Genomic DNA, 23,905 nt, shown 5'->3' on the forward strand with positions numbered 1-23,905 from the left:
TTGTACTCTGCGTGCTAAATTTAAGAAAAGTTGATTCTAGCTGTACCTAAAACAGAACTGGAATTACTAACGTTGGATGCTTGTTCAGCACTGAAGTAAATAAAGATCTTAAAGTAGCTATAATCTCACAAGGCAACACGTTGGCTTTAGGTTCAAATCTTAAGTTCCGCAATTTACCATATTTGTGATCTTGGGCTAATTACTTAACTTCTTTAACCCTTGTAAGTAAGAGGAGAAAGTAAATGGATTGGTGTAATGATTAAATGAGATATTTTATGTCAGGATTTTGGCATGCAGGTTAGTATTTGATAACTCAGTAACTCTATAGAAGTAAGACATTATTGATGTCTATACTCTTTTGAGGCCAGAGGATTTCATAAGCTACAGTGACAGTTTCAGAATAGTAATGCTAATAATACAGTTAAAAACAATTGAAAATGACTGCATTTGATTGACCTAGCGGTGAAGAAGTTTGGTTTGTGTTGTCATTCCTGCTACCTAACCACTTGTTGGTAATACACCTACTCTAGATAGAGATAATGAATAGATTGTTCTTTAAAGAGTAAACCTCACCCTCCTTTCCATTATGCTCCATTACCAACCCACAAGGAAGAAACACTACAGCTGTAGCAGCATATATATTACAAAATTGTGGAAGATCCTGCTCTTTCTCTAGTTAGTGTGGTAGGTTGTCTCCGCCAAGTGCTTGAAGTTTTTCCTGTAGGAAAGATAAACACTGTATTCGTGACTCACAATTGAAAAAATAAAAAAAAAAAAAGGTGGTTTGACAGACCCAACCATTTTTATTTATTTTATTTTATTTTTTTTCGGCAGAGGCACATTTAATTTACAGTGATTATACTATCTATTATTCAGCACAGTTTTAAGTACTACAAGCTCCCTGGAGAACAGGGGGGAAAAAAACGCACGTAAAAAGAACCCAACCCTCTCCAAAATCACACAATGACAGAAGAATCTCAGTGACAAAATACAATTCATGGCACAATAGTGTATTTTAAAGTACTTTACATTTCTCAATTCTCTATTTCATTCCCATGAGGAACTCAGTTTATTTATTTATTTTTTGAATTTTTGAATTTTATTTTATTTATTTTTTTATACAGCAGGTTCTTATTAGTTATCCATTTTATACAGATTAGTGTATATATGTCAATCCCAATCTCCCAGTTCATCACACCACCACCACCATCCCCTGCTGCTTCCCCCCCTTGGTGTCCATACGTTTGTTCTCTACATCTGGGTCTCAATTTCTGCCCTGCAAACCGGTTCATCTGTACCATTTTTCTAGGTTCCACATATATGCGTTAATATACCATATTTGTTTTTCTCTTTCTGACTTACTTCACTCTGTATGACAGTCTCTAGATTCATCCACGTCTCTACAAATGACCCAATTGTGTTCCTTTTCATGGCTGAGTAATATTCCATTGTATATATGTACCACATCTTCTTTATCCATTCGTCTGTCAATGGGCATTTAGGTTGCTTCCATGACCTGGCTATTGTAAATAGTGCTGCAATGAACATTGGGGTGCTTGTATCTTTTTGAATTATGGTTTTCTCTGGGTATATGCCCAGTAGTGGGATTGCTGGGTCATATGGTAATTCTATTTTTAGTTTTTTAAGGAACCTCCATACTGTTCTCCATAGTGGCTGTATCAATTTACATTCCCACCAACAGTGCAAGAGGGTTCCCTTTTCTCCACACCCTCTCCAGCATTTGTTTTTGTAGATTTTCTGATGATGCCCATTTTACCTGGTGTGAGGTGATACCTCATTGTAGTTTTGATTTGCATTTATCTACTAATTAGTGATGTTGAGCAGCTTTTCATGTGCTTCTTGGCCATCTGTATGTCTTCTTTGGAGAAATGTCTATTTAGGTCTTCTGCCCATTTTTGGATTGGGTTGTTTGTTTTTTTAATATTGAGCTGCATGAGCTGTTTATATATTTTGGAGATTAATCCTTTGTCCGTTGATTCGTTTGCAAATATTTTTTCCCATTCTGAGGGTTGTCTTTTTGTCTTGTTTGTAGTTTCCTTTGCTGTGCAAAAGCTTTTAAGTTTCATTAGGCCCCATTTGTTTATTTTTGTTTTTATTTCCATTACTCTAGGAGGTGGATCAAAAAAGATCTTGCTGTGATTTATGTCATAGAGTGTTCTTCCTATGTTTTCCTCTAAGAGTTTTATAGTGCCCGGTCTTACATTTAGGTCTTTAATCCATCTTGAGTTTATTTTTGTGTATGGTGTTAGGGAGTGTTCTAATTTCATTCTTTTACGTGTAGCTAATCCCAGCACCACTTATTGAAGAGACTGTCTTTTCTCCGTTGTATATCCTTGCCTCCTTTGTCATAGATTAGTTGACCATAGGTGTGTGGGTTTATCTCTGGGCTTTCTATCCGGTTACATTGATCTATATTTCTGTTTTTGTGCCAGTACCATACTGTCTTGATTACTGTAGCTTTGTAGTATAGTCTGAAGTCAGGGAGTCTGATTCCTCCAGCTCCGTTTTTTTCCCTGAAGACTGCTTTGGCTATTCGGGGTCTTTTGTGTCTCCATACAAATTTTTAGATTTTTTGTTCTAGTTCTGTAAAAAATGCCATTGGTAATTTGATAGGGATTGCATTGAACCTGTAGATTGCTTTGGGTAGTATAGCAATTTTCACAATGTTGATTCTTCCAATCCAAGAACATGGTATATCTCTCCATCTGTTTGTATCATCTTTAATTTCTTTCATCAGTGTCTTATACTTTTCTGCATACAGGTCTTTTGCCTCCCTAGGCAGGTTTATTCCTATGTATTTTATTCTTTTTGTTGCAATAGTAATTGGGAGTGTTTCCTTAATTTCTCTTTCAGATTTTTCATCATTAGTGTATAGGAATGCAAGAGATTTCTGTGCATTAATTTTGTATTCTGCAACTTCACCAAATTCATTGATTAGCTCTAGTAGTTTTCTGGTGGCATCTTTAGGATTTTCTATGTATAGTATCATGTCATCTGCAAACAGTGACAGTTTTATTTCTTCTTTTCCGGTTTGTATTCCTTTTATTTCTTTTTCTTCTCTGATTGCCGTGGCTAGGACTTCCAAAACAATGTTGAATAATAGTGGCGAGAATGGACATCCTTGTCTTGTTCCTGATCTTAGAGGAAATGCTTTCAGTTTTTCACCATTGAGAACGATGTTTGCTGTGGGTTTGTCATATATGGCCTTTATTATGTTGAGGTAGGTACCCTCTATGCCCACTTTCTGCAGAGTTTTTATCATAAATCGGTGTTGAATTTTGTCAAAAGCTTTTTCTGAATCTATTGAGATGATCATATGGTTCTTCTTCTTCAGTTTGTTAATATGGTGTATCACATTGATTGATTTGCGTATATTGAAGAATCCTTGCATCCCTGTGATAAATCCCACTTGATCATAGTGTATCATCCTTTTAATGTGTTGTTGGATTCTGTTTGCTAGTATTTTGTAGAGCATTTTTGCATCTATATTCATCAGTGATACTGCTGTAATTATCTTTTTTTGTAGTATCTTTGTCTGCTTTTGGTATCAGGGTGATGATGGCCTCGTAGAACGAGTTTGGGAGTGTTCTTTCCTCTGCAATTTTTTGGAAGAGTTTGAGAAGGATGGGTGTTAGCTCTTCTCTAAATGTTTGTTAGAATTCACCTGTGAAGCCATCTGGTCCTGGACTTTTGTTTGTTGGAAGATTTTTAATCACAGTTTCAATTTCAGTGCTTCTGATTGGTCTGTTCATATTTTCTGTTTCTTCCTGGTTCAGTCTTGGAAGGTTATACCTTTCTAAGGATTTGTCCATTTCTTCCAGGTTGTCCATTTTATTGGCATAGAGTTGCTTGTAGTAGTCTCTTAGGATGCTTTGTATTTCGAGGTGTCTGTTGTAACTTCTTTTTCATTTCTAATTTTATTGATTTGAGTCCTCTCCCTCTTTTTCTTGATGAATCTGGCTAATGGTTTATCAATTTTATTTATCTTCTCAAAGAACCAGCTTTTGGTTTTATTTATCTTTGCTATTGTTTTCTTTGTTTCTATTTCATTTATTTCTGCTCTGATCTCTATGATTTCTTTCCTTCTGCTAACTTTGGGTTTTGTTTGTTCTTCTTTCTCTAGTTCCTTTAGGTGTAAGGTTAGATTGTTTATTTGAGATTTTTTCTCGTTTCTTGAGGTAGGCTTGTATAGCTATAAATTTTCCTCTTAAAACTGCTTTTGCTGCATCCCATAGGTTTTGGATCGTCGTGTTTTCATTGTCATTTGTCTCTAGGTATTTTTTGATTTCCTCTTTGATTTCTTCAGTGATCTCTTGGTTATTTAGTAATGTATTGTTTAGCCTCCATGTGTTTGTGTTTTTTACGTTTTTTTCCCTGTAATTGATTTCTAATCTCATAGTGTTGTGGTCAGAAAAGATGCTTGATATGATTTCAATTTTCTTAAATTTACTGAAGCTTGATTTGTGATCTGAGATGTTATCTATCCTGGAGAATGTTCCATGCACACTTGAGAAGAAAGTTTAATCTGCTGTTTTTGGATGGAATGTCTCATAAATATCAATTAAATCTATCTGGTCTATTGTGTCATTTAAAGCTTGTGTTTCCTTATTAATTTTCTGTCTGGATGATCTGTCCATTGGTGTAAGTGAGGTGTTAAAGTCCCCCACTATTATTGTGTTACTGTCGATTTCCTCTTTTATAGCTGTTAGCAGTTGCCTTACGTATTGAGGTGCTCCTATATTGGGTGCACATCTATTTATAATTGTTATATCTTCTTCTTGGATTGATCCCTTGATCATTATGTAGTGTCCTTCCTTGTCTCTTGTAACATTCTTTATTTTAAAGTCTATTTTATCTGATGAGTATTGCTACTCCAGCTTTCTTTTGATTTCCATTTGCATGGAATATCTTTTTCCCTCAGTTTATTTCTAGTGGAGGAAAAAAAGTATATCAACAATTTAGAATTCTGAGACCCAGCCATTTTTAAACCATGGTTAAGAGTCATTCCATTTTAGAAATTGTGTGAATTATTTGCGTAGATGTAGTGCCACGATAAAGATAGACAAATGTTTAAGTCTTTATTTACATGGAATACAGTTCTTGTGCATAAAAATATGTTAAAAACCAAAACCATGATCCTTGAATTCAAAAAACATACTGGGAAGTTTGGAAGAAGAGGGTGAAATATGCCTGGGATGGTTAAGATACAGTAGAGTGAGGAGTTAACATAGCAGCTAAGAGTACAGGTTCTGGGGTCCTACTAGTTAGGCTCATGCCTCGATCTACTACTTTCTAGTTCAGTGATCTTGGTAAGTCACTTCATCTCCCAATACTTCCATTTCCTCAGCTTACAAAAAGGCTCTCAATGGTAAGGATGCTATAGATGTGGAACAAGGGAACAAGCATGCAACTAATCAGGCTGTTCATAATTATTGACACCATTACTATTATAGAATTAATAAAAGTCCTGCATGACTAACAAATTAAATAAATGTTACATAAGTTCTATAGCTTTTTTAAGAGATTAATGTAACTTGGAGTAGTTGAGAATGGCTTCGTGAAGCACATGAAACATGACCTGGAACTAGAAACCCAGATTCATGGAATGAAAGGATCCATGAAATGAAATGAACCTAGAGATTATCCACCCTTCATGGGCAGTAGTAGTGAATACTTGCTTAGTGCTCCCTGTGTGCTGGGTACTTTTCTAAGCACTTTATATATATCTTCATGCATCATCCAATCTTGACAACAACCTTGTGTACTGCAAACGATTAGTTCCTTTTTTTCAGGTGGGAAGATTGAGGCACAGAGTGGTTGAGTGGATTGTTTCTGATCACACAGCGACCAAGTTGCAGATCTGACTCTAGAGTTTACCCCCATAACCACTATCCTATGCTGTTCCAGATAGAGTTTTGTGCCAAAACTAAGGTTGGTGGGGGAAAACAATGTGCTCAAGGTGACTAGTACTTAGTGCCCAAGAAGTTAGGCACTTAATCCTTCTTAGTGCCTAATTTGCAATACTTCTGTGCATCCGCCACCTCAACTGGCTCTTCATGATTTGTGTGATTTCCACAGTCATGATGGGAGGGCCCGTTAGGTGAGATGAAGGCCAGGTGTTAATTTCTCTGAAGAAGGCCTGAGCATTTTCTGTCCTTTGGGGAGAAAGGCAGCAGTATTTGGAGATCAGGTGTGCCTTGGACAGTGGGAAGATGAAGTTTGATAGGTCACAGTCAACATTTGTGAGTCAGCAAAAGTCAATCAGGTACATTTGGGATTTATTCCTAAGGACACACAGGCCAGCCTGGGAATTTCTAAGCGTTGAAATCAGATGTCATGTTATTGAGGAAGAGAAAGCGGAGAGAAAAAAACAAAGGCGCATAATATATATATTTTTTGTGCATATATTTCAGCATATAAGCACACTGTAGTTAACCATATTTAAAAGAGATATATACTAAGTAATGCACCTGTATCAGAAATGTTATAATTATGTCAGTGGAATCTAATGTGGTAAATTGAAGAAATGTGCGGTGGCTAAGAATTTATATGCATGCAATTGTAAAGGGAGAGGGGAATCAAGCTTTATCTGACTTAATATTTATCCCTATGCACACCCTCAATTTACAAAGCTTCTATTAACTTCAAAGGAGCGAGGTGGAGAATGCAAACCAGGCCTGTTTTGTTTGTGATCATACACTTGTTTTGCGGGTGGTATCCATGTGTTTCTCCAAAGTTCATCTTTTCCATTTGCACACACGGAAGGAGAGCCGAGTCCTCTTTCATCTTCATATTTTTCTAGTTTCTTGGAAATGTCAATTACAAAGGAGGGCTGTATAAATCTCCTTTGTGTGGTTTAAGTGCTAATATAAGCTGCCGAACATATCAGCTGGCTACAGTATTTGACACACTTAATACTGACTTTACACCAGCAGTTATAGCAGACGCATTGGTAGAGCTCTGTGTTCTAAAGAATGAGATTATATTTCAGAATACAACATAAAAAAGAAATATAAAAAAGTCCATTCTACTCATGAGTTTCCTACATTGTGTTACGTCGGTAAAACATTAAGCGGCTTGAAAAAACGCTGTTTGTTTTCATTGTCTGTCATCCTCTTTGATCACTGAGTTGTAGAAAAATGATTACTCCTGTATAATTTGTGATCTACAGTAGGCATTATAATATCCGTTTATCCACATGGGCTTGCTGTTAACATCTAAGCGTCTCAAGAGGCAAATTCTAAATAGGTGCTTTAGGTTGACACAGCAGTAAATATAGTTTTGACAGTTTTAAAAGAAAGCAGCTAAACATGAGAACACATTGATTGTTTGGATATACCACCTCATTTGAGCATGGAGATCCATTTATATATACCTTACATCTTTAATTTTTAAAATCCACAAGGATTATTAGTAACTAATATTTAAGTGAAATTTATGTGAAAATACAATCCAGTGCAGAATTTATTTCCCAGTTAGTGCATCTATATATTATGAATAACATAAAGACTTGCATTGTGCAAAGGTTAGTATGATTTGATATGTATCTTGATGTTACCACAAAACGCTTTGTCCAAAGTAGAAGTAAAAAGATTTGTAATATACAAATATTATTGCCTCCGAGCTGTGATTTTCTATTTCCAATAACACCTATACAGTACTGCTACCTAGTTATGCTCTACATTTTATGTTTAATGTGGTAATCTAATTTCCCCTTATTTGCAGTTAGCAAGTCAAAGTAAAAAATGTACATTGGAAAGTTGCCATGACACTATTGCTCTGGAGCCAAATTTAGTAACTGGTGAGAAGTCTTGGTACCTATCAGACAGGGCTGGTTCCTGAAGGACCAAGCAGAATGATCTTATTACATGGCATTTTCCCCTGTAATGTAACCTCAAGGATGCACTTGTGAGATCATGCTGTAGGAAGGCTCTAGAGTAGGGGAAAAAAGGAACAGACTTCCTTTGAACTAGCAGCTGCGAAGTTACATCAACAACTCTATGAAGTGTAATAAAAATTTTGGGATAATTTTCTACACATTTAAGAAGCCCTTCTGGAATACTGTGAATAGGGTGAAAATTAAGGAAATTTCTAAGGTTATCAGTGTGTGTAATTAATGAATAGTTGTATAATACTTGATTTCATATTTTCAGCTATTCTCATGATTATGTATCCCTAGATCATAGCAACTAAGTCACATATAATTGTAAATTTATATAAATATGTCTTGAGATAATTGGGCTGCAGGGTATAAAAATCATATTAAAAAAGTTGTATGTCCATGGTTAAAGTCTTTCTCAACAACTGTTCATTGTGAAGATTGTGAAAGTGGACAAGAGTAGTCTCTTAAACTCTTTATGTAATACCATAAACTGACTTGGTTCATTTGTGATTCATAACTCCCAACTGTCATGCCAATTAAAAGTTAGAGTTGTCTTCCTGTAGAAAAAAAATTAATTTAATCTATAATGTAATACATTTTTTTAAAAAAACGTATATTCAAAGGAAACAATCTATTTTTTTTTAATAAATTTATTTATTTTTGGCTGCGTTTGGTCTTCGTTGCTGTGTGCGGGCTTTCTCTAGTTGCAGCGAGCGGGCTTCTCATTGCGGTGGCTTCTCTTGTTGCGGAACAAGGGCTCTAGGCACGCGGGCTTCAGTAGTTGTGGCACGTGGGCTCAGTAGTTGTGGCTTGCAGGCTCTAGAGCACAGGCTCAGTAGTTGTGGTGCACGGACCTAGTTGCTCCGCGGCATGTGGGATCTTCCCAGACCAGGGCTCGAACCCGTGTCCCCTGCACTGGCAGGCGGATCTTAACCACTGCGCCACCAGGGAAACCCTGGAAGCAATCTATTAAAAATAAGTATGTTAAGAAATCACAGAAACCACTTAACAAAATGCTAGTGTAATTCTGAAACTCTTCATCCCAATAACAATTTTCTTGGGATGATATCCTTTAGCAGTGGAAATGCGATCTGTGTATACACTGATTGTTTACATTTGCAAAGTAGAATCAGCTCCTTATATACTGTAGCTTATGTGATATCTCTTGACTGTTTATTTCATGACCATGGTTAAGCCTATCCAAAGCTCTCTTGGTTGGTTTTCTTTATCATCCTTCGGCTGTTTGCTTATTTTATTTATGAAGGCTGGGCCTGTGTCAGTAGATACTTTTTATAGTTATTCTGATATCACTTGTTCTATAGGTTTTTTAAGTTAATATTTATTGTTAAGAAATGACAAAAGGGCTTGATTGGCATCTGGAGGTGCTGATGGTATTGTCACAGTTTAGGAAGCAAACACTCTACTTAGCTATGAGTCTCATTTTTTAAGAAAATCTTATGGATTTTCATAAGGAAGTTTGGTCAGCAATATTATCTGCTGTATGAAAAATAACGTGCACTTTTCTAAATGTTTCTACATAATAATGAAACATTTTTGTCTTCATAAAGGCTATTTTGGGGTTAAAAATGTGGCTCCCAAATCATAGTATTTACTTTTATATTTCATGAATCTCCCTTTTCTTGGAGAGAGTTCTTAATCTGGTACAGTTAAATAACCATTTTTCAAGATGGGCAAAATAGTTTGGATAAAAGCTTTTCTGTAAGAATGGTAATTTCTCATGGAAAATGCTCTAGTGTACACTGAATTAAATATTACAGGGCATATTTAAAGAAAATCCCCAAATTTATTTTGGAGAAGAAATTCTAAAAATTTTGTACCAAATTAGTAGTTGGTTTAAGTAAGATGTGTTTGTGGGATTTATCCTCATTAGTATTAACAGCTGTAACAATTGAGGCCAAGTGACAGATAATTTCTTTTTTAAGAAGGTGTTTATTGTCAGGAAAATTACAAAGTTTCCTTTGTAATTACTCTTTGTTATTTTGGCAGCCTGTAAAGTTTTATTGGCATTTACTGAAAGGTACTTTTTTTGGCTCTAGCCAGCTGCCTTTCTTTTTGGGGTAAACTTTTCTAGCTCTGGTATTCACAACATATTTTCAACTTTGTCTACCGATGGTGTCTTTTTGAACAAGGAGCCAAGTGGCTAATAATGTCTGAATTATTCTCAATCATGTCTTCAGGAGAGTGACATCAGAATACCGCAGGTGTACTTCAGCCATTTGAGTGTTGTATCCTACTTATCCGGTGTATCATTTTGGTACTAAAGTGGTCAATTTAAGACCATGCAAATTACAGGCTCTTTCACATACAGCCTGGAGGAAAGGTATGTTGAAATTATGAATCGAAAGTGAGGATTCACTAATTTGAAAGAAAATAGAATCTTTCAAGCAGTACGGGGTCACCAAATCAGAATTGAAAGATTCTTTTCAAGAGGTGAATATAAAAAGTAAAACCCAAACATTGAAGAAATGGTGCTATAATAGAATTTTGTTAGACTTGGGAGTGTGACATATACGTTTGGAATTTCAGTTGTCTTGGTAGTGGTATTCACTCTGTCGCCCATGTACCATTTCTCTTACCTCTGGGCTTATTTAAAGACTTTTCTAGTTCAAGCCATTACATGTGAGATGAATTCTAAATTTAGAATTATACTGCTCTAGTTCTGAAGACCACCAAATTCATTTAAGCAAGTCTTTGCATCACTAATTACTTATTTCATTGCTTTGAAAGTAATACTGGAGAAAGTGGTTATACTTTATTTCATAAAAACTTATTTATTTGACTACTTGTTCTTAGTGAGTAAGACTTACAAATCATAGAAAACTGCTGGTCTTTTTACTAATTATTATTCCAAAGTGATGACAGGCATGTTAGTAATTGGCAGTCTTCTTTGGCAATGAAATATCATCTTAATTTTGTTTTTTATGTTACTATGGTCTATAGAGTAATTAATGTAAAATTTTAGGTTGGAGCTTCTGTATTTGTGATTTAATAAAAAAGGAAAATTAAAGATTACATTTATCGTTTGCTACTTCTAAGTAAAAATATCCTTAGATGCTACTATCTGCCTTGGTTCTTCTCTACTGTCTGTTGTCTACTTTCTTTTTTTTTTAATCAATAGATTTCAAAGAATATATTTACCACCTTTTTTCTGAACCACTTGTTAGAGATCTATACAGATAGTTTGCAGAGGGTGGTACTCTGAGGTTTGTTCTGGAGAGCTGGACGAGGCAGGGGGGTGCAGGATAGAAGAAGCCCACCTTTTACATGTCCTTCCTATGGGAAGGACCTGTCTTCATGGTCACACAGTATCGAGGACAGAGCACTCTTGGTGTCTGGGTATTCTGCAGGGCCCATCTGTCATGGCCTTCTTCAGAACTTCTTCATGCTAGACTGAGAAACACCAGGTAGTGTTGGCATCTTCCAAGTCAGCTAGGAATAATAATAGATACTGGTCAGCCTTTTGCAAGACAGTATTGTCCATTATTTGAAAGAAATTACAGAATTACAAGGTAGAGAAGTAATATTAATTTATGTAACTGTATAGGTCTTAACGAGTATCCATATCAAAGCACAATGGAACAATTTCTGCAGAAGAGGTATCTTCTGTATTTATAAAGGTCGTAAGTAGGCAACTGATGAAGTAGGGCAGTTTTTGAGGGGTGTGGGTTTGGGTGGGCATCTTGATTCAGAACTTCATTTCAGTTTATTAGATCTGTTTCTCAAATAGCTGCAGCTTGTTCAGGTTTGATTCCTGCCAGCTGGATATGAAGTACTCTCTGTTTGGGCTCGCTGTACAAAATCTCTTTCCAAAAAAATAGTGTCGTGCTGCTTTCCATCTACTGGACCAGTAGGGGAAGGAAGATCTGATTTGAAGCCAGTGCAGAATGCAAAACTGATTAGATTTGGATTGTTTTTACATTAGGTCTTCTTTTCCCTGTTCTTACCCTTTTCCAGATGGAAGAACCAGTTTCCCACCAGGACACTTTCTCCTGGCAGTTAAATTGTGAAGGTGAGGATCATTTAGCACCACTACTGCTGAAGTACTGTTATAGTAGGATTAGGCTTTAAAATTTAGAGGAATGAATCAACACTGTCCGAGGTCTCTCTATTTTTAAATTAATGGTGCTTGTGATGCTTTTAAACTAGGAATATAACTTTTTGTCTTTTGATTCTGCTTTTTATTTTGTCAACATAATAACATTACTTTTCATCATCAGCTGGAAAGAAGGTGGTCCATGAAATGCCTTTTAAAGCATCAAGTGTTTTAAAATGTTAACCATATGTACACCTTTCTAATGTGCATTATGCACCCTCCTTTCTTGAATATAGTAGATTACACCCAATTTTGCCTTTTCTTGGTGATTAAGTCTCATTATGAATTTCAGTGACCACCATTTGCTAAAATGCAGTAATGCCCTCAGGGATTATTGAGGTGCTTAGAGCTGTGTGGCCTCAGAATGTTATGCCCTCTGAATTCTTGCATCAGATTTTTACATTTTTCTTTGACATCCGTAAGCAGGTACTTACACCCAGAGTTATATTTTAGAACTACAAGATTGCATAGTCTGATGCTTTCGTTTTGGAGATGAGGAACAAGAAGCCCAGAGAGGTTGCACACTATGCCTGAGGTCACGCAGCTAGTTAGCAGTGGGGTAGGAAGTAGGTACAGATTACTTGACTCCTTATCCAATGTTCATTCTGCCAGGCCACACTGTTTGCTTTTTCCTTTTGTCAAGGTACCTTCCTTATAGATTCTTCTCCGTGTGTACAGTTTTTGTTCTTAGTGAGTAGTTGACTTGACATACTACTGTGAAGTAGTATGTGTGAAGTTTCCATGTGAAATTGGAAACAAGATGAAATAGAAAATGTAGTATGGTAACACTCTGATGGTTGAAATCCTGTTCCTATCATTAGTCACTTTACTTTCTTGAGTTTCAGTTTATCTTCTGTGAAAGGAAGTGCTTGGAAGTAATAATGGTAATAACTAACGTTTCCTGAGTTCTTACCACGTGCCAGGTACTATTCAAAGTTCTCCTGTGCATTACCTCATTTAATTCTCACACAAACCCCATGAGGAAGGTCTATGATAAGCCCCATATTACACAGGGAGAAACTGAATCCTGTAGCAGCTACCTAGTTGACCAGAAGTCCTTAAGCTAGTAAGTAGCAAAGCCAGATTGCATCTCCACGCTCTTAGCCACTGCTGTTATGTTTCTGGGTGATCTACGTGTTCTCTTTTAGCTGTCATGTGTAAATATTCTGGGTTTGAATCATAACAATGCCAATAGCTAATATTATTGAGCACTTACGTACTTTACACGTAGCGTCCCATTTAATCTTAACAGCAACTCCACGAGGCAGGTGCTATTATCATGCCCATTTTATAGAAGAGGAAAGTGAAGTACACAGAGGCTTGCCCAGTCTTACAACTGGTAAGTAACAGTGGCAAAATTTGAAACCAGGCAGATTTAAGTACTTGTTACCTTCACTGCTCTGCCCTATTGCCTGAGAACGAGTACTTGAGTACCTAAGCCAGAGCGTGTTATGAGTTTTGTAATAGTTATTTTTGCTGATTAGAGGTAATGTGTGTGTGTGTGTGTGTGTGTGTGTGTGTGTGTGTGTCTGGGCACATGCACATCCACATGTGGAAACACACTGACTAATGATTTCTTAGCTATGTGTTTGATGAGGTGTAGAAAACTCTCATGCCAAGCATAGAAATGAGGGAAGTGAATTTAGTGCCAGAGATAACGGGGTGTGGAGTGGTAGCGATGGTGGGAACTGTGACAAATAGGAAAACACGGGTTGTGGCCAAAGGGGAAGCTGATATAGGGCTCAGTCAACTGCTGTCCTATTTTTCAGGCTGGAAGAGTGGATTCAGTGTTGCTGGATATTGTGTTTTTTTCTAGAGAAGCCAGAATTTTGGATTTTTAAACCAGAAAAAGATTTTTAAGCTGATTTTTAAATGATCACAACTAATTGAAATTATTTGAAGCCACTATGTGAATCAAACAGAAACATTGGCACCCTCTGGTTTAGACCATCAGGACTGCTAGATAAGTGACCTTCAGATGAGTGAGAGTTGGTTGCATCTTGCTATCACCACTAGTTTTTGAAGAGGTAGGGTTCCAAATCCAGAATACTTGTCCATTCTGTTCTGTCTATTAAGATGGCATAATGGTAGTTTGAGATGTAGAGAAAGTTGAATTATGAAGTGTACTTTTAAGAAATAACTGTCTTGCGTGAGGCTTTTACTCTGTAGACTGTGAGGATTCCTGGCTTCTGATTTTGGCTCTGTCCTCAGCACTGGTTTCCACGTCTGTAGACACCACACCAGATTCTGGATGGGGCTGTGAGGTGCAGGATGACCTCCAGGACTTTTTCAAGCTGCATCCCCTCTTTTGTTCGGGTATGTACACCCCTGGCAGAACCATTCAGGAATCCCTGCAATGGAGCGTGCAGTCCCTGTTACTGATAGGAGGAGTTTGGTATTAGGAAAAAAAGTTTGATATGCCCTTCTGAGAAAGGTGTGGCTTCTCTGAGATTCAGTTCTGGTTTCCAAACCGCCCAGGAAGTTCCTTGCATGTGCTGAGCATTTACTTCTGGGAGCAATGCAGGGGCAGTTAGATGACTGTTTGCCTTCCTCCAATTAAAGTAGCTCCTCTTGTTTATATTTTTACCCATAGGGCATCCACTTATGATTCCTTTAGCACAGAGGTTTCTGAGTACAGACACCGGCTCAATCCCTAAAACTTGATCATATCTAATGTTTTCAATTTAAAAATTCTGAGATTGATAACAAGAGGTGAGAGTCTCCCTTACTTTACCTTTGTGATTACTACGGAGCAGCATTCTATGTGTTGCCAAAATAACATCAAAGGACCAACTAGGTATGGGATCTATCCCCACTGATAATATTCCTTTAAAAAACATTGTATCATCTTTTTTGATAACTGCTCTACTCATAGAATATTCTTTCAGAAAAAATATATATCAACTTGCTGTGCAGTGGTCTAAATTTCTGTCTCGGAAATATTATAGGTGAATCTATTTCGAGATGCTGCAAATAATGGAAAATCATGGAAACTGGAATCAGGGTCTCTGTCCTTAAATGTGTTTCAGTTTGCATTTTGATAGCAGTTTAGAAATGTTATCGCTTGTTTTGTCACAGACATAATTCACATCTTTCTTCGGGCACTGTAAACAAGAGAAATGGTTTAATGGCCCCATAAAGGCACTCTGCTGATAGCTGAGACTAGGCCCTTTAGTAATGGATGTCGGTGTGTGTATGTGTGAGTGGTATGTGTACACAGTGGGGGTGGGGAGGGCTTGGAAGAAGTAAATGTACTGGAAAAGAATCTTTGAGAGGCTCAGATGCAGCAGAAGTGCCTGCCGATTTTCTGTAAGACTTGGAAGATGGATTTACGGAGCATGTGACACTATTGTCTTTATTTGTACACAAGCCTTCCCCCTTGCTTCTGGAATTTAACCCGGTACTAATTGAGGTCATTGCCACCCATTTATCACCTGAAATTGAAGTGATGTTAGCTTAAAGTGAATGCTTTTCATCTAGTGAGTGTATTCCCAACTATATATATTTGTATAAAAGGCTACATGCATTTTTCATGCCACACTTGTATCTGGTCTTAAATAACCTAATTTATGTATACCATTTACTTTTCCCCCTTTTTACAGAGTTTTTTTTAATTTGCTGCTATAGCCAAGTGAAATTATTTTACAAACAGTTTTGTGTCCACAGAATGATTTGTTTTGACTTCCTCAGCTATGTTTTGTAGACAAGTGTAAAAAACTCTCTGCATTATACATAACCATGGTCTAAGTAAATGCCTTGAAATACCTCAAAACACATAAATTTCTAGTGTTTTAGAGCCTCAATATCATGTCATTTTTTTCACCATCTTTTTTGTGTATATCCCTTTAAATTGGCTACACAGGGCTGTACGCTTGATCCTGACAGAGTAAACACAGGGTTAGTGAAGCAAAATTAAATATCCGTTGTTAACTAGTTTAGCTGTTCCCTATCACTAGCAGGGGTCACTGTGCCAGATCTTTCTCCTTTCTCATTGCAGACCATAATCTAGACTAGGGATCAGCAGACAGTTTTTTCTGTGAAGGGTCATATAGTAAATATTTTAGGCTTTGTGGGTCAAAGTGTTTCTGTCACAAATATCCCATTGTTACTCAAAGTAGTCCTAGACTCTACCTAAATGAATGGGTAGAACGGTGTTCCAATAAAACTTTATTTACCAAACAGGTGGGAAGCTGGATTTGACCCATGGGCTGCAATTTGCTAACCCTTGTACAGAATACTGTACAGTAGACTATTCTAAAACAGGCTTTTTGAGCAGACCAGAAATCGCAACACCAAACTCAGGAGACTCTCATCAAGGCTGTAAATTCCCAGCTAATATTGATTCAAAAACTACAGATGTGATTCAAAGACATAGTTTTGTTTACAGAAGAAGTAGTTAAAAATGTGATGTGCTTCTCTTTGCAGGGTAATTGTTTTGTACTCACAGAAATTACTGCTCTATTTCACTCTTAGGATAAGAGTTGGGAGGAAAGCAGAGTGAAAGGTCAGAGCTAAGACAACTTATCACTGTTTTTACGTTCACGGTCCACATAGAGAAGGGGACCCATCACTTGTGACATTTTGGTTATCAGAATCAAGGGGAAGCTTTAGATGTTGGATAGCAATGTTTTTCCTTCAGTGGAATATGAATGGTGTGAATTTTTAAATGCCTTTGGCCACAGCAATAAATTGAAAGAAGGCAGAATGCCTAAAAGCAAGCATGAATGCTCTGTTTTCATTTAGATACAAGTGCAAGAATATATTATTAAGGTCATGTATACAGAAATATGCATAGCATACACATGAATTGATCAAACTTAAGACTGGCTAATATATTTATTAGAACTTTTCTTAAAAAAACAATGAAATAAAGCTCTAATTGGACTTCTGTGAGCTCTTGATGGTTAGGACTGTGCCTTACTGTACAGCTTATGCTATAGCTCCACATTCCCTGCCCCTTAGCAACTGGCATAATGTCTGGGCTGTAGTAAATGAATGAATTAATGAAGAAGTAAATGGATAAAGAAACATCTGATATAATGTTGTAGTGGTGCTCATGCATGAAGGAGATCTTAAGTGTGCTTATTCAAAAATACATTTGAATTGTATGCTCAAGGGTTCAAGAGTTGCTGCCCAAAGCCCATGGCTTTAATTCCGAGCCTGTTATAAGTTAGTCCTAGGTCTTTAGTTGGACATGAAGCTTAGCTTCTTCATGCCTTTAAAAATTTTTTTGCAAAATTGGAATGCTGATGTCCTTATCTTGAATGATGAGAATCGAGAGTTGGTGAAGATTCTTTGAAAACTTTATAATACTATGTAAATTTGAGTCTTTTTTTTAAAAAAAGCATTATAGCTGGTGTTTTCTAGCACTATTCCAAACTCAGCCAGAGTTCAGTATGTTAACACCTACAGTTTAGCATATTATCTTTCTTAAATTTATATCATGTTCACTATAGAAATATAAACAGAAACTCAGTTCATAAGTTTCATTGTTTATTCTCTGGACTAACATGAACCAGTAAGTCATAACATGGTCTGTTTTCAATTTAGTGGTACCAAAAAATACTCCAGGGTCATGATTGTTTGGGAAATTATTCTCCTATGAACAAATTTTTAAATTCAATATCTCCGTCTCTAATATTGTAGGTGTTCACATATGACTTATATGTCTACCCTGAGCCAAAGATTTGGTTGTATACCAGCATTGTTGCATTTGTAAAGCCAAGGGCATTTCTGTGCTCCAGGAGAATGATGACAAGAGTGGGCCTCTGGTCAAAAATGTGGGCAGAAAAAAATGGAAGCCAAGATGATGCCTCATAGTTCTAAAATGAAAACAATCACTAATCTAACAAATACTTTACGATGAATACCATAACCCCAAGTAAACTGTGTGAATTAAGAAGTGGTTAAGTTTATTTTGGAAGTGCATTTTTTAATGTCCTGGTACTTTGGAGCGCTTACATTTAACCATTAGAGGAACTCAGTCATTGTAAGTCAGCCTTAAGATGTGGTTTTAAAGGTCAAGCCTCCATCAAAGAAAAAATGCAAGATGCATCTCTTGAGAGTTCTCTTGGCTTCTCCTCCTAAAAATCTGATTGTCCAGAGGAGTTGCAGGTCATAAAAGTTTGCAGGGAAACGTGTTTGAGGAAGACGGCAGATTTCATAGATAAATGATCTGAACTGTCTGAAGTCAGGGATAAGGATATATTATAATATCACTGGGAACCATCACTTCTTTGTAAATGAAATGAAGGAGTTAACTCACTTGATTTGATACACTTGAAGAAGGAAAGATTCACTTTAATTAAAACTACAAACAATGCCGATGCCTGTAGCCCTGGTTCCAGAGCCAGCCAGGACAGTACAGTAAGCGAGATGAAATGTACCTAAGCAGCCTCGGCAGCAGGCTGGAGCCATGTTCAGCGAAAGTAATTTAATTAGTGTTGATCATGACTCCAGATGATGGTGATTTGATAAGGAATAATTTAGTACTTAACAGCCTTTTACATGCACCAACTCCATGTGGGAAGGTAAAGCAAATTGCACAAAATGAATGTGCTGCTTCCACTTGTGACTGTGCCAGTGAGCTGGAAAACTGCCTGTTCACAGACGCTCAGGCTCTCAGCCCTGTGATGAAATACCCAACACGGTCTCAGCTCAGCCCTCTCTGGTGGGAGTCTCTGTACTACCCTTACTGAAGAATAATAAATAAGAGAAGTCATTTTTGTGGTCTAAAATCTCAAGGAAGCAGAAAAGTGAAAATGAGGAAAATAAAGTAGCTCTGGTTCTTGTGCAAAAGATTGACAATCTTAGGTTGGCTTTTTTTTCCCCCTCAACACAGCAATTAAAAAAACAATCCTAGCATTTGGCTTACGATTAGAAAAAAAAAGTCATGATTCCAAGGGCACACGGTGATTAAGAGGCCCGCACACGGAGAGAGTAGGGGAGCCCTAAACTTCTTGGAGAACCTGTGAGAATCCTTGAGTGTTGGTATCTAACACAAAGGAAGTCATTGTTAGTTTTTTTGAAAACGTCTTTTCAAGTACTGGACCTGTTTCAGTGCCGCACACACTGGATCCAGGTGTTGCCAAGCATCATAGTGGATTTGAAATTTGCCCGGTTATGAGAATCACCTAGAAAATTTTATAAGATACAGAATCCTGATGTATCTACCAGCTTTAGTGAATCAGTTTCTGGGAACAGGGTATGAGTTTGCTAGGGCTGCCATAACAAGGCACCACAAACTGGGTGGCTTAAAAAATGGAAATTTATTGTCTCACAGCTGGAGGCTAGAAGTCTGAGATGAAAGTGTTGGCAGGGTTCTGAGGGCTGTGAGAGAGAATCTATTCTATGCCTCTCCCCTAGATTGTGATGGTTTGCAGGTAATTTTTGGCGATTCTTGGCTTGTAGAAGCATCACTCTAATCTCTGCCTTAATCTTCACATGGCTTTCTGTGTGTCTCAGTGTCCTAATTCCCCTTTTGTACGAGGACACCAGTAATACTAGATTAGATCCCACCCTAATGACCCCATCTTAACTAATTTTCCAAATAAGGTCACATTCTGAGGTGGGGTTAGGACTTCAAGATAAAATTTGGAGGGGACACAACTGAACCTGTAACATATGGAGTATGGGAATGCCTGTTTTTTGGGGTTTTTTTCAAAATTTCCCTCGGTAATCTGATGATTGGCCAAATTTGGGGGTCCCCTGTTTAGGGATCTACTTGCCTCTGATAGCACTTTGGGAATCCTTATGTTCTTTCTTCTAAAGTCACTTTGGGAAACTCATGGGGCCAGTCTGAAAGCACTAGAGCTCCAGATGATGTATCTACAAGGATGGGTCATGCCTTTTGCTTCTAGGTTGATATTAATGGACATTTTGATAGGAGGCTACTGTCCTGCTAGCAACCATTCCCAATGGTACCCCAGACTTGTCATTCCTCCCGTGAGTCATCTGGAATTATTTATTATGTGAAGTTGAAGCACATTATCAGATGTCTGTGCTGGAAGAGGAGGCCACCAGACATTTTCAAACATCTTAATTTGTATAGCATTGCTTGATGCTTCTCATACTTTTAAATCTTTTTATGGAGATACACATTCATTACAATGCAAAACTCTTAAGTGTATAACTTGATGAATTTCACATAGGTATATACTCATATATACACCGCCAAGAGCAAGATATAAAATAATTACAGCTCTGTAGTAGGTTACTAGTGCCCTTTCTCAGTCATTAACACTCCCATCCACCAAGAGAAGGAGATTCTTTCACTATCCATTAGTTTGGTCTGTACTTGAAATTCATATACTGTGTACTCTTTGTATACTCTTTTGTGTTTGTCTTCTTTTACTCAACTTACCATCTGTGAGACCATCCACGTTTCTGCATGTGTCATCAATGTGTTCCTTGTTAATTCTTGTGGAGTATTCCATTGTATGAATAAGCCACAATTTACTTATCCATTTTTCTGCTAATAAACATTGGAATATTTCCAGTTTTTGGCATTATGAATAAAGCTGCTATGAACATGTACTTTGGTAAACATATTCAATCCTTTCTCTTTGATATCTACCTCAGAGTATAGTTACTGGATCATAGGGGAGATTTATATGGAGACTTGGTAGATACTTCAAAAAGTTTTCCAAAGTGTTTTTGTCAGCTTATACTCTTAGCAGCATATATAAGCAGTTCTTATTGCTTTAGGTCTTCTTCATATCTTGGTAATGCCAGTCTTTTTCAGTTTAGCCATTCTAGTGGGTGTATAGTGAAAACCTCATGTGATTTTATTTGCAGTTTCCTGATGAGTAAAGATGCTGACTACTTTTTCATATATGCTTGCTTTGTTGCTCATTTGTTTGTTTTGTCATTTGGGTATCTTCTTTTATGAACTGCCCGTTTGAGTCTTTTGCCTGTTTTTAATTGGGTCTCTTGTTTTCTCTTATTAATTTGTAGCAATTCTTATTATGTTGAATATGATTTCTTTGTCAGATCTTTCTATAGCAAGTATCCTCTTGGTGTCTGTAGCTTAGTGTCTTGATGAAGAGAAGTTCTTAATTTCAATGAAGCCTAATTCGTAGATTATTTTCTTTTATGGTTAATGCCTTTTGCATCCTGTTTACTAATCTTTTCCTACTCTATGGTCCCAAAGACTTTTAAAATATAGTAATGTTGAATATGGCAGTCTCTGGTATGTTTGATATTTTGATAAATATGATAAACTTTGCATCATACTGGCAATTTATTAGCTTTTAAGTTCTTATCCATTTTCATTCATATAATTTAGATCTCATCTCTCAGGTATAATGATTTGTTACTTAGTTGAATGGCACAGTGAGTTCCTTTGATGTTGCTACTGCTTTTTCTTAGGAAAATATAAAACCTACTACTTAATCTAAAGTGCTAACTAGAGTATACACATTTTGTTGTATATGTTCAAGTAAGTAATAAACAGTGGAAAACTATTTGTTAAGAAAGCAACAAATGCATGGTTAAGATATTACAAGATTGCATCATGCAATATTTGTCATTCTAAGAAGTACCACACACGTACACACACAGAGGGAGAGAATTTTCTTATAGAATACTACTTTAAATCTTTTGTGATTTTTTTCCCCCACATTTTAAAACCATTTCATCTTGCAAATTCAGGTAAAAGTAAAGAAACTAATGTAATGAACTCCCACCTATCCATCAGTCAGCTTTTAACATTTATCAACATTTTTCTATTTGATTCTTCCCTCATACATTTTTTTCTAGAGTATTTTAAAGAAAATCCCAGAGCTTATTTTTTATCCGTAAATATTTTACGAAGCTTTAGCTTTAAACCTTTCTTTTTGGTACAACTGCCATTTCATTATCACATCCAACAAAATTAACAGTAATTTCTTAAACATCTAATACCTAGTCCACATTGAAATATCTTATTTGTTGGAAAGGTGTCTTTTTCAGTTGGTTTGTTCAAGTCAGAATCCAAACAAGTCCTCAAGTTACAATTGATTCTTGAGGTTCTTAAGCCTCTTCTGTCTTAACGTTTTATAAATTATAACTTTCTGACTTGGTAAAGTTAATGAACATACGTACCCTTTGCATATGAAGAGACATGTAATTTCCCCTTTGTTTCTATTCCTCTAACTCTCTACTTTGAGTAGGTATATTAAACACACATTCAATTAGAAAAAAATACTTTGAAATAGACCACTCAGCGAAATAATTGTATTATTATTTATTAAGTTTTCCTTAGACAACTAATTTAGGTGAAATTTGTTTACTTCTGTGGCACATTTGTTTTCTACAGTGTTTCAGATGTCTCTTGAGTACCAGTGAACATTTTTGTCAAAATTATGTGCTTATATAAACAAATAGCATTTATTTTCCTGGAGCTTGGTAGCTCTTGATATCAATTTCTGATACTAAAATTATATATGACATTCAAGTTAGTACAAGTTCATAATGCTGCAATATCATAATCAAGATTGAATGGCATCATAAGCCACAAAGTTTCTCTTGTAATATCTTCCTTTATAGTATATACACTTAATATTTTGTTTTAATCCCAGGTTTTATAGGACTTGGAGTAGCTATCCACAGTGTGTCCTTCTTGTGTTTATCCTTGATAATTCATACCTGTGCAAATTGTATGAAAATAAAACTCATTCTCATGTCTATTTTCCCCTTATCTTTTTATTCATTTTCCATTTATACTAAAACTTCAATTATTCTGAGGATCTCTAATATGCATTTTTTCAGTTTCATATAGAAGAATAAAAATATATAATCTTATTTATTTATTGGTTTGAAAGCTATGATTCCACCCCAAATATACATATTTCTTCATATTTTATGATATTGTCTTTATATTATATTGAACAGTAATGACATATGACACTAAGTCATATGAAAAAGGAGGAAACATCATTTCATATAGAATAATTGTTTTATGGTAGATTATATATGAAAAATAACTTTAACATATTTCTCACAATGTATCTTCACACTTCTGGTAAGTAGTTAGGCAAATAGTTTTATCTGTATTTTTATATATGAGCGCTGGCCTAAAAAGAGGTCGAGTTTTTTGTCCTTTTGTCCAAAGTATCATTAGTTACCCTGAGAACTGCATGCATCTGGATTTTCTTTCCCATAGTCCAGTTGTTATTCCATTAAACCATTACTATTGGTGCATTTGAGATATTTTCCTTTCAATAATACTTAAAATTATGTTCCTGTCTTCAGTTAATTCTTGGATAATCAGTTGTATTTTTTCTGCTTTAGTCATTGGAAACCTTTCTGAAACGTTTTCAAGCTTACTTTCTGAAAACTGAGCTTCTAGTATTGTCAGTATCAGCTAAGCCAATTACAAGTAGTTCATTTGACTTTAAGTAATGAGAGAGAGTTGAAGCATGCATTTCGTTATGCGATAAAAGCAAACAACGAAGTATATGGAGATTCTCCAGAATCCTTTCTTGCATGAAACTCATCCAATGTGATTTTTCTTATGTATGAAAGTTAATATGAAATGTTAGTGACATTTTAACCAAGAGGAGTAGAAGAGATTAGTGTACTTAATTCCTAACTGTATTTCATTTTTGTGGGTATTTGTGTTTTGTTTTCTAGTGGCTTTTCATGGCCTCCCACTGAAAATCAAGAAAGAACCCCACAGTCCATGTTCAGAACTTGGCTCTGCCTGCAGTCAAGAACAGCCCTTTAAATTCAGCTATGGAGAAAAGTGCCTGTACAATGTCAGGTAAAGCAATCAGGTGTATAGAGAAGGCCTGATGGTTCTTATTGAAACACAATTCCAGCATAATATAAAATCTCAAGTCATATTTTATGAGTTACATCTTCAGCATATAGCAAGCTAATTAGATTATGTGTTTAGCAGAACTCGG

General features: G+C 36.3%; 1 protein-coding gene across 4 annotated transcripts in view; it reads left to right on the plus strand.

The window, feature by feature from the left end:
• Nucleotides 1–23,905, plus strand: part of ETV1 (ETS variant transcription factor 1) — a 92,332-nt gene that overhangs the window by 26,587 nt on the left and 41,840 nt on the right. For all 4 annotated transcript variants that reach the window (XM_061197734.1, XM_061197737.1, XM_061197736.1 and 1 more), the window contains one exon: nt 23,631–23,760. In XM_061197734.1, the coding sequence (XP_061053717.1) occupies nt 23,631–23,760 (130 nt within the window). The remainder of the gene's footprint in view (nt 1–23,630; nt 23,761–23,905) is intronic.

The sequence above is a fragment of the Eubalaena glacialis genome, chromosome 8, assembly GCF_028564815.1.
Source record: "Eubalaena glacialis isolate mEubGla1 chromosome 8, mEubGla1.1.hap2.+ XY, whole genome shotgun sequence".
Taxonomy (NCBI): Eukaryota; Metazoa; Chordata; class Mammalia; order Artiodactyla; family Balaenidae; genus Eubalaena; species Eubalaena glacialis.